This window comes from Micropterus salmoides, unplaced genomic scaffold, assembly GCF_014851395.1.
Source record: "Micropterus salmoides isolate LMB-PRFRI ecotype aquatic unplaced genomic scaffold, ASM1485139v1 Ms_hic_scaffold_9, whole genome shotgun sequence".
NCBI lineage: Eukaryota > Metazoa > Chordata > Actinopteri > Centrarchiformes > Centrarchidae > Micropterus > Micropterus salmoides.
The window spans coordinates 37,177,613-37,192,633 of NW_024044681.1; the positions used below are offsets into that span (position 1 = coordinate 37,177,613).

The 15,021-nt window shown below is 42.2% G+C and overlaps 1 protein-coding gene across 2 annotated transcripts in view; it reads left to right on the plus strand.

Annotated features, from left to right (window-relative positions):
- The window catches only part of hlcs (holocarboxylase synthetase (biotin-(proprionyl-CoA-carboxylase (ATP-hydrolysing)) ligase)), a 78,057-nt gene that overhangs the window by 14,379 nt on the left and 48,657 nt on the right, over positions 1–15,021 (plus strand). For both annotated transcript variants that reach the window (XM_038707901.1, XM_038707902.1), the window contains 3 exons: positions 1,258–2,288; positions 4,554–4,733; positions 10,560–10,840. In XM_038707901.1, coding sequence (XP_038563829.1) covers positions 1,258–2,288; positions 4,554–4,733; positions 10,560–10,840 — 1,492 coding nt within the window. The remainder of the gene's footprint in view (positions 1–1,257; positions 2,289–4,553; positions 4,734–10,559; positions 10,841–15,021) is intronic.

A 15,021-nucleotide genomic window follows, 5' to 3' on the forward strand; every position in this document is an offset into this window, starting at 1 on the left:
AGTCAGCTATTCACTGGCATCAAGAATAGTCAATATGTTTTCAAAAAGATCCCACTAGTATGCACTGAGAGATGCAACTAACTCAATAAGAAAAATAAAAGTAAAGTTAAATCAGTAAGGTCTGAGCTTATAGATACTGTTATTATGTCTAGCTGGACCTATAATGGAACGTTATGTCTTGAGAGACAAGTCATGTAATATAAATCAAATCGGATTTAACTTGAAACGCATGAATTAAAAAAAGTGTCATTAATGTTGTTGATAGTTGATAAGTTATTTAATGGGCCCAGTGCTGAAGACCGTGACTTACTGTTTATTATCAGGCTGCAGCCATTGCTGCGGTCTGTGTTGACTCCTGCGCGTGTACACATGCGGGTATCGCACTCACACAGTGGCCAGCAGAGGGAGAGGCCGTGGTGGAAACGGTGAAGTGAAAGTAACTCCAAACTACTGAATTCGACAACAGCTACGCTTTTGCAAGTAAAAAGACAATATCTGCTCTGTCCAGTCTGTAATCCTCTGTGTTTTATACAAGTACAGCTATCATTAGCTTGGCCATTAGCCAAATGTTACAAACAAGCTAAATTGAAATCTTTCTGTTCAGCGTAGTTTGCCATGTAGCTTAACATTTGGGACCTTGTTACCTGCAGTTAATCACAGGAGAGAGAGAGAAGGCAAGAGGACAGAAGCTGGACAGGGTCTTCTTCTGAAACAGTGAAAAACATCCAGACTATTGACAACACGTGTGTTTGGCTCTAGCTGCCTGCACCATGTCTGCCTGGCTCTATCTAGGCGCAGCAAGCGCGACAACAACAGTGGCGCACGTTAAAGCATTATTTGATCTTATTGGCGAAAATTTCATTTGATGATTCCAATGATGAAAATATGCCTGATATCGGACGATAATTTGTCAGATCGATAATTGTTTTGTTTTTTTACTGTTCAATTTTACAATTGCCATTATAATTAATACATTTATTATAAAGTACTTATTTCGTCTGAGGAGCAAGTGGAGCAAGTGAATGAACAGTGAGCTGTTGGTTGCAGTTTGCAACCCTCACCACTAGATGCCACTAAAACTCACACACTGAACCTTTAATTCAGCTCGGACTATTTTAATACCTCATTTACCTTCAGTTTATTATGGTCTTGTTAACAGAAATACTTAATAATCTGTAGTATTTTTATAATAACAATGTGTAAAAAATTATTTACAAAATGTCCAGATTGCACTGACAATTTTCTATTTTCTCATAGCTGTCCTTCTCCAAGAATCCACTCTCAGTGAGCTGTTGGAGAAGCAGTGTCCACAAAGCCTTAAGACTGAGACGTCCCTATGGCTCTGTGACAACCAGACTGAAGAAGGTGTTGTTGAGCCTTTGCCTTGTCGCCTGTCAGCTGAACACCACCACCGACAGTGCTGTAAAGGCAGCCTTCTTCTTACCTTGGAGGCAAAGAGGAGGTTAGAGCAGCGTCGAGGATCAGAACCTGTCCGCAGCACACAGGATTTGGGACCTGTTGGTGACTCAGAGGACCATTCCTTGGGGGATCATCACCATATGGAGGGTCATGGACACCACCTCCATCTATCCAGCTGTCACGAATGTTTGGAGCTGGAGAACAGCACCATCCTCTCAGTCAAATATGCCTCAGCTGAGAACATTCCAGACCTTCCTGATGATAATTCAGTAGATCTGGATAGTGGGGATGAGACTCTGAATGAAGCTGAGCAAGGTTTTTATGGTCAAAGCGGTGGATTTCACTGTAATAGCAAACCGCCAAATGTTCTGGTATATACGGGTGGTTGTCAGGAGCGTTTTCAGGCAATTCATCAGCTTTTGTCAGAGTGTATAAACATGGAAAACAACATAATATATCCCCTCCAACCACAGCAGGCTCTGAGCGATCCTTGGCTGGACAACTGCAGGCTACTGGTACTGGCAGAGGAGGAAACCCTGACCCCCCAGCTTCAGACCCGCTTTCTCACCTACCTTAGCCAGGGTGGCAGGGTCCTGGGGCTAGCCTCCACTCTGTGTCCTGCAGGCCTCTGTCTGGAAGTCAGGGAGAGGCGATGCAGGCAGGTCAGCAGGCTGAGTTTCACCAGGGAGGACAGCACAGAGCTGGAACTGAGCTTGGTGGCGAGCGGGAAGGTCTACATCAGGGATACTCAGGGAGGAGGGGAAGTGGAGCTCTGGGGGGAGCTGAAAGGCAACATCCCTGGTCAGAGGGATATGGTTATAGTCAGGGTAACCCACGGAGAGGACGGAGGGGAAGCTGTCCTCTGTCAGGTAAAACATTGACATTAACAGTGATGGTTGTAGTAGTTTGTGTGTGTGTGTGTGTGTATATGTACGTGATTCACTAGAATACAGAATCAACTACTGTTAACATGTCTCCTATTAATTGCACAATAGTGCCTTTAAATAATAACACATGCAATGAGACGTAAACTGCATCTCCAGCCAGGTGCACCGTTTGATAAGCAGAGCTCAACTAATCTGCATCTACCCCTTAGTAAATTTGGCCAACAAAGTGTAATTTTGAAAGGTAGATATGAGTGGTTGGTGAGAATTCCTGCGAGTATTGCTGCTGTCTAAGTTGAACCGCGCAAGCAGAGCTCAGTCCGATAAATTCAAGCATTCGAATCCCCGATAAATCAAAATAGTATTAGATTAAAACATTTTTAATTAAACTGTAAAGGTTAGGTTTTAAAGAGGTGGTATTATGCTCATTTTCAGGTTCAAAATCTTAATTAGGGGTTGTACCAGAACAGGTTTACATGGTTTAATTTTGAAAAAACACCATATTTTTCTCATATTGCACATTGCTGCAGCTCCTCTTTTCACCCTATGTGTTGTACGCTCCGCTCTTGAGGTCCAGAGTGATGCATCTTACTTGTACAAAATCTTTGTTGGGAGTTGCACATGCGCAGTTCCCAGGTAAGGACTACAAGCCAATCAGAAGCAGAGAAGGGCGGGTCGTAAGAAACAAGGTAGTGCGATCCAAATCAAAGCCGCTTCAGAGTACGACCGTAACCTAGCAGATGATAGTGAAGTTACTCACAAGTCCACAACATCATTGTTCCACATCTTACCATAAACCACTACAAAAATCACCATATTTCAACTAAATTTTACATAAAAATTGGCCAAACAATTTGAACGTTTGCTCAGTAGCTTTCGCATCAGGTGTAACATTAGCATTATCGCTATACCTTTAGCTGTGTTAGCCAACGTTTACAACAACTCCGCACTTGAACAGTCTGTGAAGATACATTGCCGTGTTTATTTTAAATATAATTCACAACCAATAAAGCATACTTACAGGTTGTGATTGTGAATTTCCAGGCCCAAACAGAGTCGCAGTTGCATTGTCTTTAGGACTAAACGTTGAACTGTTGCCGGTGTTCTGACGATCTATGCTGCATTGCTGAAAAATGCTACTATAGCGCAAATTGATAGACTGGGCTCTACTCGGCCCTGCTCCGTTTTCCATTGCAGATAGTACCCAGAGATAGTACGTAGCTTGTTGTCATAGCGATGTCACACACAACTGCCGCGACGTAATGTTCAATGCGACACACACACCAGTGATCCACACAGCTTTCTCTTTGTAAAGTTAAAACGTTTCAACATTCCTCAGAATGTAAAGACAGATAAGCGGTATGAAAAGCTTCCAGCTGTGTTTTCCTCTGCCGTTGTTGCTGCAGCGGTCTGTGTGACGGCGGGAGCAGAGGGCTCTGTTAGCGGGCGGCTGGCCGGCCTCACACGCTCCTCCTGGTTGGTATAGGCTTCCCCCGCAGCCATTGCAGAGCTCCTCAACTCCCAAAATATTCATCACATTTTTGTTCCGCCATCACTTCTCGTAAAACTGTCAATATTGGAAATCTACACAGCTGATTTCTCACCTCAAAACTTCTCAGAAGTGGATTTAGTGATGAAATTCCATACGAAAACTGTAAAATATAAAACTTTCTGTTGCTGGCCTCTGTCTGGTGCAGCAATGATGATGCAATGAATAGTGACGATTCTCTCTGACCAATCAGCAGTCTGTCGTGTTTTCACGTTACATTTTAGTTTCCCTCAGCTCGCTTGGAACCTCAACGGAGGTGAGGTGATACGAAGTACCTGGAAGCAGGTACAGGTGCAACATTTCTACAATGGAAACCCAAACAAAGGCGAGTCGAACCAAAGGGCCTCCGCTCAGACTAGCTTGGTTTGAGGGCGTGCCTGACCCCGCTAGCCGCTTGGCAAGCTTTATGACGCGTTTTCATTGTGACGTCATAAGTAAAGGAAGTGAAGGGCTGGACTACAAACGGGCTGTTTTCAGGCGGTTCAGAGCAGTGGGAACTCTCTTTGGGCTGGACTTTGGGCTTTTTCACTTTGCAAACCTGTTGCATGCACAAAACAGATATATAACTCAATAAAGGAGAGGGGAAAAGCCAAAAAGCAGAATATCACCTCTTTAATAAGAGTTTGTTGTGGGTAATGCACAGGCTGGGAGGGAGTTACGTGAGTGCTGACTTTTGAATATACTGTGTTCCCTGTCCTCAGGCACACCTGGAATTTGCTCCTGACTCCCAGAATTTGACATCAGAAGGTTTTGATGAACTAAAGGTCAGCAATGCACTACGTTATGAAGTCTTGACAGAAATCCTAACCTCTCTTGGCCTCAGCTGTGAGCTGAACCAGACTCCAACCCCAAGCCCAGTCCACCTGCTGGCAACTTCTCAGGTAAGACCCACAGGCAATGGGTACTGACATCTGTCAGTATTTTGTCAGACCTCAGGATTAAGATAAGGTCACAGGTCTTGGGGTCTTGGGGCGGCTGTGCGGGTTGGCCGTTAATTGGAAGGTCGGCGGTTCGATCCCTGGCTCCCCCTGGTTGCGATTTGCCCCTGGCGGCTGTTCCGCCAGTGTATGAATGAGTGTGAATGTTAGTTTCCGTTTGAGCACTTAGGCTCAGTGTATGAATGTGTGTGACTGGTGAATGCAGATGTAGTGTAAAAAGCACTTTGAGTGGTCGAAAAGACTAGAAAGGCGCTATACAAGTACGGAGCATTTACATTTAGGTCACAGTGAAAGCAGCATGTTGCTGGGACAAGTACAAAGATATAAGTAGGACTGTGTTAAGGTAAGAGTTGGTCTGTCATTGTTTAGAAGAATGTAAAAATACAGTTAAGTGGTAACAAATATCAATTTTACCATAACCTAAGCATTCATCCACTTATTCATTTATCCTTTCACGTATCCTACGGTGATCACCTTATTGTTTTTATTAGAATTAATTGTATGAGCAGCAACATAGATATTCTGCATACTACACATGTGGAAACAATTTGGCTTCCTAAATGTGATATATGAGCATATATTCAGGAGGCTTGTGGCAAGTCTGTGTACAGAGGGCTGTCCAAACATGTAAGGGCAGTAAATCAGTCTTTGATCAACCTTCGAAGTGACTGACTGCAGGAGGTTACTCTGTGTTGCGCTCAGTGCGGTTACATTTTTGGAGAATGTTGAAGTTAACGTTGGGATTATGGCCAATGAAGGCATAATTGATAAAACGATCAAATAAAATTTTGTCCAGTTTGTGTTGAGAGTTGCCGATGATATTTTGTATATGTTGATGTTGGTCTTCCAGCAGACATCATAGGATCCGTAACTACATAAATTTACTTTACCTAGTACCAAAATCTCTGGGGTTTTTCTTTATTCATGCAAAAACAAACTAGTAATGTCACAGATTTAACATTCAGCCTCACACCTTTCCGCATGTCGGGGGCATGGAGTCATTGCTGGAGGACAGTCGACCTGGCTTTGCATTTTTTAATAATAACTTACTGACATGCATAAAGAATAATGCAGCTACTTGTTGACAGTCATGGACAACCTAAATTTATTTGTGTGTGTTTATGTGTGTATATAAGCCTGTCACTGGATGTAGTTGTAAGAGACAGTGGGATGCCACAACAGCACCACACCGGCCCCAGCGGCAGGCAGGCAAGAATCCCAGCAGCCAGGTCACCCTGCAACTCTCCCAGAGTGCAAAGGACTCGAGACCACATGCGCCGGGGACAGCCATGCCTGCCCCAAGGGAGAATGACCCCGGCATTCAGCCCCGTCCCCTGCCCCCCTAGGCAAGAGGACGTCAGGTCCCTCCACCCCAGGGCTTGTAGCAAGAGCCCTTCGAGCACCCCCAGCACCTCAGAGCGAGCGACCACCCCGCCAAGGTCGAGGGGAGCCTTCCACTTTGAGTATAGTTTTCATGGTGATACATAGGGCAGTGAGAAGCATGTGTGATGCATCTGCCAGAACTTTTGGACAGGTGCACAATAGCATACATGTGACTATCAGAGATGTTACCTGAGCAGTTCAGGCAGATGTTTGACTGCAAGACCCATTCTGAACATCCTGTGTCCTGTATAGTCAAACAACTGGGTTTGTGTCCCACCCACTGAAACCAAGCTTTTGTCTTGTTAATCCGGAGGGCGATCTCATACTACTTCAGTGAAACCTGAACCACTGAAGTGTCAGCGTAAGCGTCGGCCCCTTGTGTGAAGACCTACTTGGGTAAAGACCAGTGAGTCTACCTGTGCGAGTCCACTGATCAAGAGTAGCTTTGTCCTTTCCCGAGACACACCTACTCACCTAAAGCTGCCAGCTACAACTACACTTAGGCCATGTGCTACTATACTATTCCTATTGTCTCCGGTCCACGCAAGAGGTATCATGCCATCAGGCACAGAAATCAGGTACTCCTCAAGCCTTTAAAACAGGCACCACCCACATCTGTTTACTTGTCTGTTGGGTCGTGGAACTGCCAGTCTGCAATCAACAAAGCTGACTTCATCACTGCTTATGCTAACACATTATCTCTGGTGCTCACTGGGACCTGGATCAAACCAGAAAACTCAGCTACCCCGCTGCGCTGTACACCAATTACTCTTTCACCCACACAATGTCCAACAAATGGAAATTCACACAGCTGCTACCCCGAATCAATATGCCTCCTTCGAATACCATGCTGTCTTTGTGTCCGCTCTGGTAAAGGTCTGTGATTTTGTCATATACCGTCCACCAGGACAAATGGGTAACTTTGTGGAAGAGCTAGACACACTGCTGTCTTGAATACCAGAGCATGACTGTCCCCTACTTGTCCTCGGTGACATGAACATTCACTTAGACAATTCAAACTCAGCAGACTTCCTGTATCTGATTCAGTCCTTTGATTTAACACGGGCCCCCTGACCCACAAAGCTGGCAAGGTGTTTGACCTCGTTCTTGTCTGAAACTGTGCCACAGAGTGCCTAACAGTCATAGCTCTGTGTCAGACCACTATTTCATTCAGTTCATCCACTGACTCAAGGAAATTATTTTCCACTTTTAAAGCGCTACTAAATCCTCCTCCACCACCCACAAACTTGTCTGCTGATACCCTTGCTGCCTTCTTCACAGGCAAAGTGGAGGCTATAACTAGCCAATTCTCTGAAACATTCAAACTCAACCATTGTAGCAGTCCAACTACATCTTTTCCTCTGCCCTCCCAGGTCAGTGGTTCTTCACTCTCCTCGTTTACTCCTCTCACAGAGAGCGAAGTATCAGAACTCTTGACCCGTAGCCGTCCAACTAAATTACTGATTCCTACGAATCTCCTCCAAGCCATATCTCGTACCGTGGTCCCGACAATCACTCATTGATTGCACTTTTTGTTAACTCTTCCTTCCTTTCTAGGTATTTACCCCATTGCTGTGATATGTACTATGAGCTCTTACTAGTATTTATTGCTGCTCTTACTAGTATGTATTGTCAGTTGTAGATCTGTATTTGATGCTCTGTTGACGCTTGTATGTTGTTCCTCAAATGTAAGTTGCTTTGGATAAAAGCATCTGCCAAATGAGTAAATGTAATTTATAGTGTGTCCCATGGAGAGTTTTATACTGTATGTATGAGTTGTAGATTTGGATTTTAATTCAGTCTAAAAGTGTTTAAACATGTACTGTTCCCGTTACATGTTATATACAGCTTGTATGTTAATGTAAGTAAACAGCCAGCCAACTCAATTTTCACAAGCCAGGAAGTGAGCGCCTTGCTCCTTTATTGACTTTGTTCTTCATGTTCGACAGGTGAAAACTCATGAGTGAAACTGAAATAAACAAAGGGCAGAAAATACTTATGTCTCTTTGATAACAAACAATAAAATTGCTGTATGACTACAAAACAGCTGGCCATCAACCAAATTACATGCAAATTATGTGTTAACATTAGTATCTAGCCTAACTTTATCACAAATTAGCATCTCTGTCACACTAGAATAAATTCCTGTTAATTCTGTGCATTTACAACTAACATTGCACATAGAAAGTAAACTTAGGTCAATTATACATGTCAAATAATGTATTAAACAACCAAAAAACTTACTTTCGGGGGACAAAGAAAAGTGAACACACAGGAGAAACCTTATCCATGTGCACATCTATGCCTGCAACTCTCAACTGAGGTTTAATGCCGTGCCATATAACTATACAGCACACTGGGACATTTATTACTGTCGCACATCGCGTTTTACGCTATGAACACAACGTGATTATAATGGCACTGTTTGCAAAGTGGAGGAAGAGAGAGAAAATATTAAGGGGCAAAGAAGAAAGTGTCTAAAGTATGGGATTATTTCAAGCTAAAGAAAACAACAACTCTGTAATGTTACCGTCCGTCCACTTTAAAACGAAATTTATGTTGCCTTGGTAACAGCCCGACAGCATCTGATCAGAAAGCACCTGGTGTTCTGCCAGCGGACCACAGACAAGGTAACAGTAACTTCAGCATTTAGCTGAAATCATGATTCATTGTTGAGTTGAAACCAAAATAAGCTCCAGCTCTCTCTGTAGCTCAGACAACCCCTGCTACCTGCTGTGGTAATCCATCCTTTCACCCATATTCTTTGTCTTTATAATTGCTATCTTTATAATAACAAACAGTTGTTTCGTGTGCAGGATCGCTCATTTCCCATTTCACGTTTTCTCGGGTGACACAGCTGCTGTCAGCTCGTGTAGTGTGTTACCCCCTGTCACCAATCAGTCACTGTCGGGCGACGCTGAAAGTCGTGTAGTCTGCACAAGCCATTAGTATAACTTGTAGCACTTGGTGATGTTTGTGTTTGTAAAGCAGCTGTCTGGTTGTTGGTCTGATGTTTGCTGTATGACACGCTATGAATTTGTGAAAGGACCAATAAATATGTATCACCTATAAACATGCATGATGATATATTGTAAGATATTATATTGTGAGCTAAGTGTGAGTTTAGGACAACAGTGGTTCCCGTTGCGAGACATTATTCACCATTAAACAGGAGGCTGTTTGTTGAAGGGAGGGAAAGGATGCTTGAAATCTCACAGAACTTGGGCTATTTGATATGTTTCTGGGGTATGGGTGCAATAAATGTCTCAATAGCGCCCCCTCTAACATTTCAAGGAAGCTCCCGCCGACAAGAAGTCTGAGAATTCAAATATAAAATCAGAATATGGACCTTATGTCAGCTGACATCATAATGTCAGTAGAGACTATAAGTATTGCATTTTCCATGAAAAGCTTTTTGTTCAGTTTGTTTAGTTTAAATCTATAGCGGATAATTAGCCACTGTAATGAAGAATCAAACACAATTATCTGGGTTGAGCTGGGGTGTGTAGGATTCAGGGTTTCTTTAGTTCTAACTTGTGATGTTAGAACAAGGATGTTGAGCAGGCTTCTTTCAGATAGTTCTTGCTTTCAGAGTTGGCTCCATGTCAGCCTTCAGCAAGTTCCGGGTGGTGGAAGGTAGGCCAGCCAATCATTTTATTGGCTGGGCTTATTAGCCCTTTTGCAAGTTCCGTAACAAGACCCCAAGAGACACTTAATTGTTTTCTAAAGAATTAAAGTTATCACATATGTAATGTTTCCATGCTGAAAGATACTCAACATCTTTTATGAACCCTGAGGTTGGGTTAGTGAGGGTTGTCCTGGCGGGGCCTGGAAGAATGTGAAGACAGGATGTTTTGGAGAGTGTTCATCTCGGAGTCCTCTCAGAACTTCTTATATGGGGCAGAAATGTTAATAATTTTATCAGTAAAAGCTACAAAATGTTCATCATAACGTGTTGAACTCCAAGTTGTCAAAAAACTATTAGAAACACTTCAGTGAGCCTGTTGCACTAGTTGACATGTTCCTTCATTTCCATGAATGCTGAAAATAGTCCCTGAAAATAGCAAATTCTTTAACTATATAATTACTCAAAAATATTTACATTTTCAGCAGAGACCAATGGGCTTGTAACTGAGAGCCAGACTAACACATTATGGACTTTAGTCTTAATTTAAAAAAATAAGAGAAATATAGAATAATTGTTGATACATTAAATTAAGTTTTGCTGCTCTCCATAGCAGGTGCCTAGGCCTATGTATATTGTAATGCAAAAGCAATTCAAAACTTTAAATTCAAAGAGGCAGTTGGTGTGACCGATGATATATCCAATAACACATTTAAGAAACAACTAATGGAATTATTGTCCTTCTCTGCTCTTCCACACAGGAGGCCAAGGCCAGTTTCCTGAAGTGGCTGCAGACACGTGCAGATCAAAATGGCCTCCTGACATTGTCTAAGACATCCCTCAGGATAGTGTCCTGTTCTGAGCTCCAGGATGGTCCTTTACTGCCTCAGGGCTCTCAGGCCCTGGTCACCAACTCTTCAGAGTCCCAGAGTTGGGCACAGTTCAGTATGGAGACCTACAGCAAGAACCTGAAGACCAGCCTATTGGGGCGCACCCTGCTGTACGCTGAGGTTGTCACATCTACCATGGACCTGTTAGAAGGGTAACACATGTTCCTCTGATCCTCTTTAGTATGGAGTTAATTTTTTTTTAATGTTTCAATATTATATGTGTGAACAGATCCGTGTGTAAATTAGGGCTGGACCTGAATATTGGAATATTAGAATATTCGATCCTTGGGTACACATTCGATTTTGAGATTCAAATGTGTAGTTTATTCTCGCACGCCTGACATCCGCTCACAGCAGTGAACGTAACGCTTAAGGAAATGCAAAATGAAGCCCTCAGCTGTGTGGGAGCACTTTAAACTGAATGATGACATTGGCAGTGTGGCAGTTATGGGGTGTATTCATTTTACAGTTGATTCATTTAATTACAGATCAAAAAAGTCAAATACATTTTAAAATGAATCAATAGCCTAAACTGTATGCTAGAATAAACAAACAACAACATAATGAACACATAAAACTCATTATATTAGGCTGATTGAAGAAGAACATGTAGTAGGCTATAATAAAAGTCAAAAGTGCATTTTGCATAATAACGTATTGTTTTAGTCCTGCTACTGGAACCAGCAACCCAGTTAGGCACACACCTAATCTTCTGCTTTTCCCCAGCTCAATCTCCCGTCTGTACGACCCTGCAATAAATAATCCTCTTTTATCGGTCTCCTCATTCTCTTAATCCTGCAGTAGGGTCTACTTTCACTTGATGTTTTAGTTAACCTACGCTGTGAGGATTAAAAAAATGGAGTGCTCTCTCTCTCTTTTTCTCTCTCTCTACCACACACATGCACACACAGAAAGATAATAGATGTTTAAACAATTGGCAAATGACACTACCGCTGTACCCCCACACACACACACTCACACACCCCGCGGCAGTGACAGCGAAGCTTCGATTAATCACTTTTTCACTTTTTATTACTATTGAAGCTTCAAAGCTCAAAAAATTACATTTGGGCTGGCCCTAGTGTAAATGTGTAATCTGTAAAAATAAAAAAAATTCCACAAAGACAAAATGAAGATTTATAAATTTTGCAAATACACAAAAAATTTCCACAAATAAATTAACCACATTTGTGAATATCTTCCCAACATTTGACACTTTCGAACAGGCATTTGAGTCCCACTTGTATTTGTTGATCTCATTTTGAAACAAACTTTCCACCGGTGGAATGAAAATCGACTCTGGTCACTTGGCCGTTTTCGGAGACCACGTGATGGTGCCTGCTGACGACGTCACTTCTGTATTTCAAAGTACAACAGAGCTGCCTTGAAAGCACTAGCTTGTTGCTGTTGTAAAGGTAATATCAGCTGCTCTGTTTCAACAAAATGTGCATGCAGACTGAAATTCAGTCGTGGTGTTGTCGGGAGAGGCAACGTTATAAACCAGCGGTGAGTAAGAAATAGTATAAATTATACATATAATTTGTTAAGCTGTGAGTAGAGAGAAAGGCTGCTAGGCTAATTTAAGCAGTGTGAAATCCCATAGGCTTTAGCCAATACTAATGGTGTAAAGTTAAAAACAAACCTTGACTTGTGAGTCAAATGTTTATTTGTTCATGTTGTTGAGCTTATGTTTGTTAGTGGAGTCAATGTAGCTTTTCTGCACTTAACCAGCTAATGTTTTCTTTATGGGCAAGGCAGAGAAGGAATTAATGGGAGCTCCTGTCTTGAGACCACCACTCACATCTTTGTCAGATGGGGACAAGAAGAAGGAGGAGGAAGGAGGAGAAGAACAAGAGCAACAAGGAATGTGTGTGTGTGTGTGTGTGTGTATATATGTATGTATATGTATATATATATATATATACTCCCTACTGAAGGGATTACTTAATTATTTTTCTTTCTTTTTTTTCTGCAAAGTAACCACATGTACGAAATGTCAGTATACATGCTCACATTTCCACCAGATTTTATATGTATAATACACCCTCAACCCTCACATCCATATGCCAAAATTCACTCAGTCATAGCGCCTCCTGCTGGCAACAGGAAATGACACGTTTTACGCTGTAATGTACTACTCCTAGCAGGTTGCACATATCAACTTCAGAAGTAACCCAGAAAACCCTTCACACATTGATAAGGCCATGATGTAAAACTTGAGTTTGCAGTTAACGGTGTGGGGGTGGCGTGGCGGCAAAGTTTCACGCTTCGCCATGACACAGGAAGTTGTTATAACTTGATTGTACATGCTTAGACCTGTACCAGATTTTTTCACATTTATTAAGAGTCCCACCCTGAACACATGTACATGCCGACATTCACCCACAGTCATAGCGTCACCTGCTAGCAACAGGAAGTGACCTTTAACGAGGCATCCCCCGCCGTACGTTTCAGCTATATGTATGAAATTTCTGTGGCACATGTATCATGTCGAGAAGTACTAAAAAGCCTCCTGAAGCGATGCCCTAATCCCAACAGGAAGTTGGTCATTTTGAATTGTATGGTCATTTTTGGATGATTTAGAGGGCTCTGTACTTTAACAAACTCCTCCTAGAGAATTAGTCTGACCGACTTTAAGATTTTCGCTGTCTAGTCTAATCTCACTGATTATTAGTTAGTACTGAGTTTTCGTGAAACGGTGTGCCCGTGGTGTGGCATACAAAATTGATGATTCACCATGAAAGAGGAAGTTGTTATAACTTCATTGTACATGCTCACATCTGCACCAAAGCTTAGGTGCTTGATAACAGTCACGCCACAAACACATCTACATGCCAATATTCAGTTATAGTTGTAGCGCCAAGTGCTATGTAGCGCCACAAAGGGGACACAGGAAGTGCTGATTAACACCTTTGTGCAGCATCCGAAGTGCGGGCAAATTCACAGCCGCACCGGCAGAGCTCTAGAATCTTCATCGCAGCCACACCTCGATGTGCTACATGTGCGAGGGCCCGCCCAACGCTGCTTGCAGCTTTAATGTTTACATTAAACTGTTATTTATGGGTTATTGACAATTATTTATTCCTGTGTGTATTTATTCCTTCTCCTCCTTCCTCCTCCTTCTTCTTGTCCCATCTGACAAAGATGTGAGTGGTGGTCTCAAGACAGGAGCTCCCACTGATTCCTCCTCTGCTTTGCCCATAAAGGAAAAAAAAAAAGTAACATTAGCTGGTTAAGTGCAGAAAAGCTAAATTGACTCCACCAACAAGCATAAAACATGGCTCAACAACATGATCAAATAAACATTTAAACAATAAACAGTCAGTTTGTTTTTAGCTTTACACTAGGGCTGTCCCCGACTAAGGATTTACATAGTCGAATCAGAATCGTCAAGTCCTGCCTATAGTCGACTGACTCAAATCATGTGTGTTTTTGTACACGGCGATTGCGAGCCGAAGCTAAAGTGAGGCTTATTGTTGACCTCCCTCTCTTCATTCACCGTTCTTGTGCAGAGTTTTTGCCATGCTGCCGACAACTGCATGCACGTTGCGGGTCCTTACGGGTCTATTTCATGTAGCGGCTGTTTAAAAACGATAGAATTTTCTTTGTGTGGTTCGTCAACGGTGATAAATTATCTGAAAGTCCCGCAAGGTGCGGACAACTCTGCACACTGGTGAAGCTGTGGCTCCATCTCTTCAGCAAGTGTTTTTTTTCTTTTTACATGTTTATTTACAGCATTAAACGTTGAAATGTATATTGTAATAGGCTGTATGTTAACTTATTCTGTGTAAAATCAGACTTTGAGCTTCCCTATATGGCCAAAATGGCATGATCCTTGTGTCGTTGCGAAGCTTTGACTGTGAGATTGACAGTCGAATCAGGCTCTGCCCATCGAAGCATCAAATCTTCGACTATTCAGGGTTAGCCCTACTTTACACCATAACTTTGTAGCACACCTAAATTTAGTTATGCAATTTAATAAATTTATGAGAATTGATACCCAGTTATGAATTTTATTATTCATAAAATCAAACCATATTCCTCATTTCAGGGCACCACCGGAGTTGTTATAATCCTAGAGTCTCCGGTCCTCTAGGTAGTTTTAATAATACATTATACAATTATTACTAGTGATCTGACCAGTTAGTTAATAATCGCTCAATTATCTTAAATCAGTCAGTCAGTCTCATATCTAAAGGGTCAATTCTCTCGGCAGGGACGTAGAAATAGGCAACACACACAGCTCTTGATTATATTATAGTGAATTTATTCTCTAACTAAGGTGATAAAAAGATGGTTGGATACAGGGAACATAAACATTTGCTGAACAATG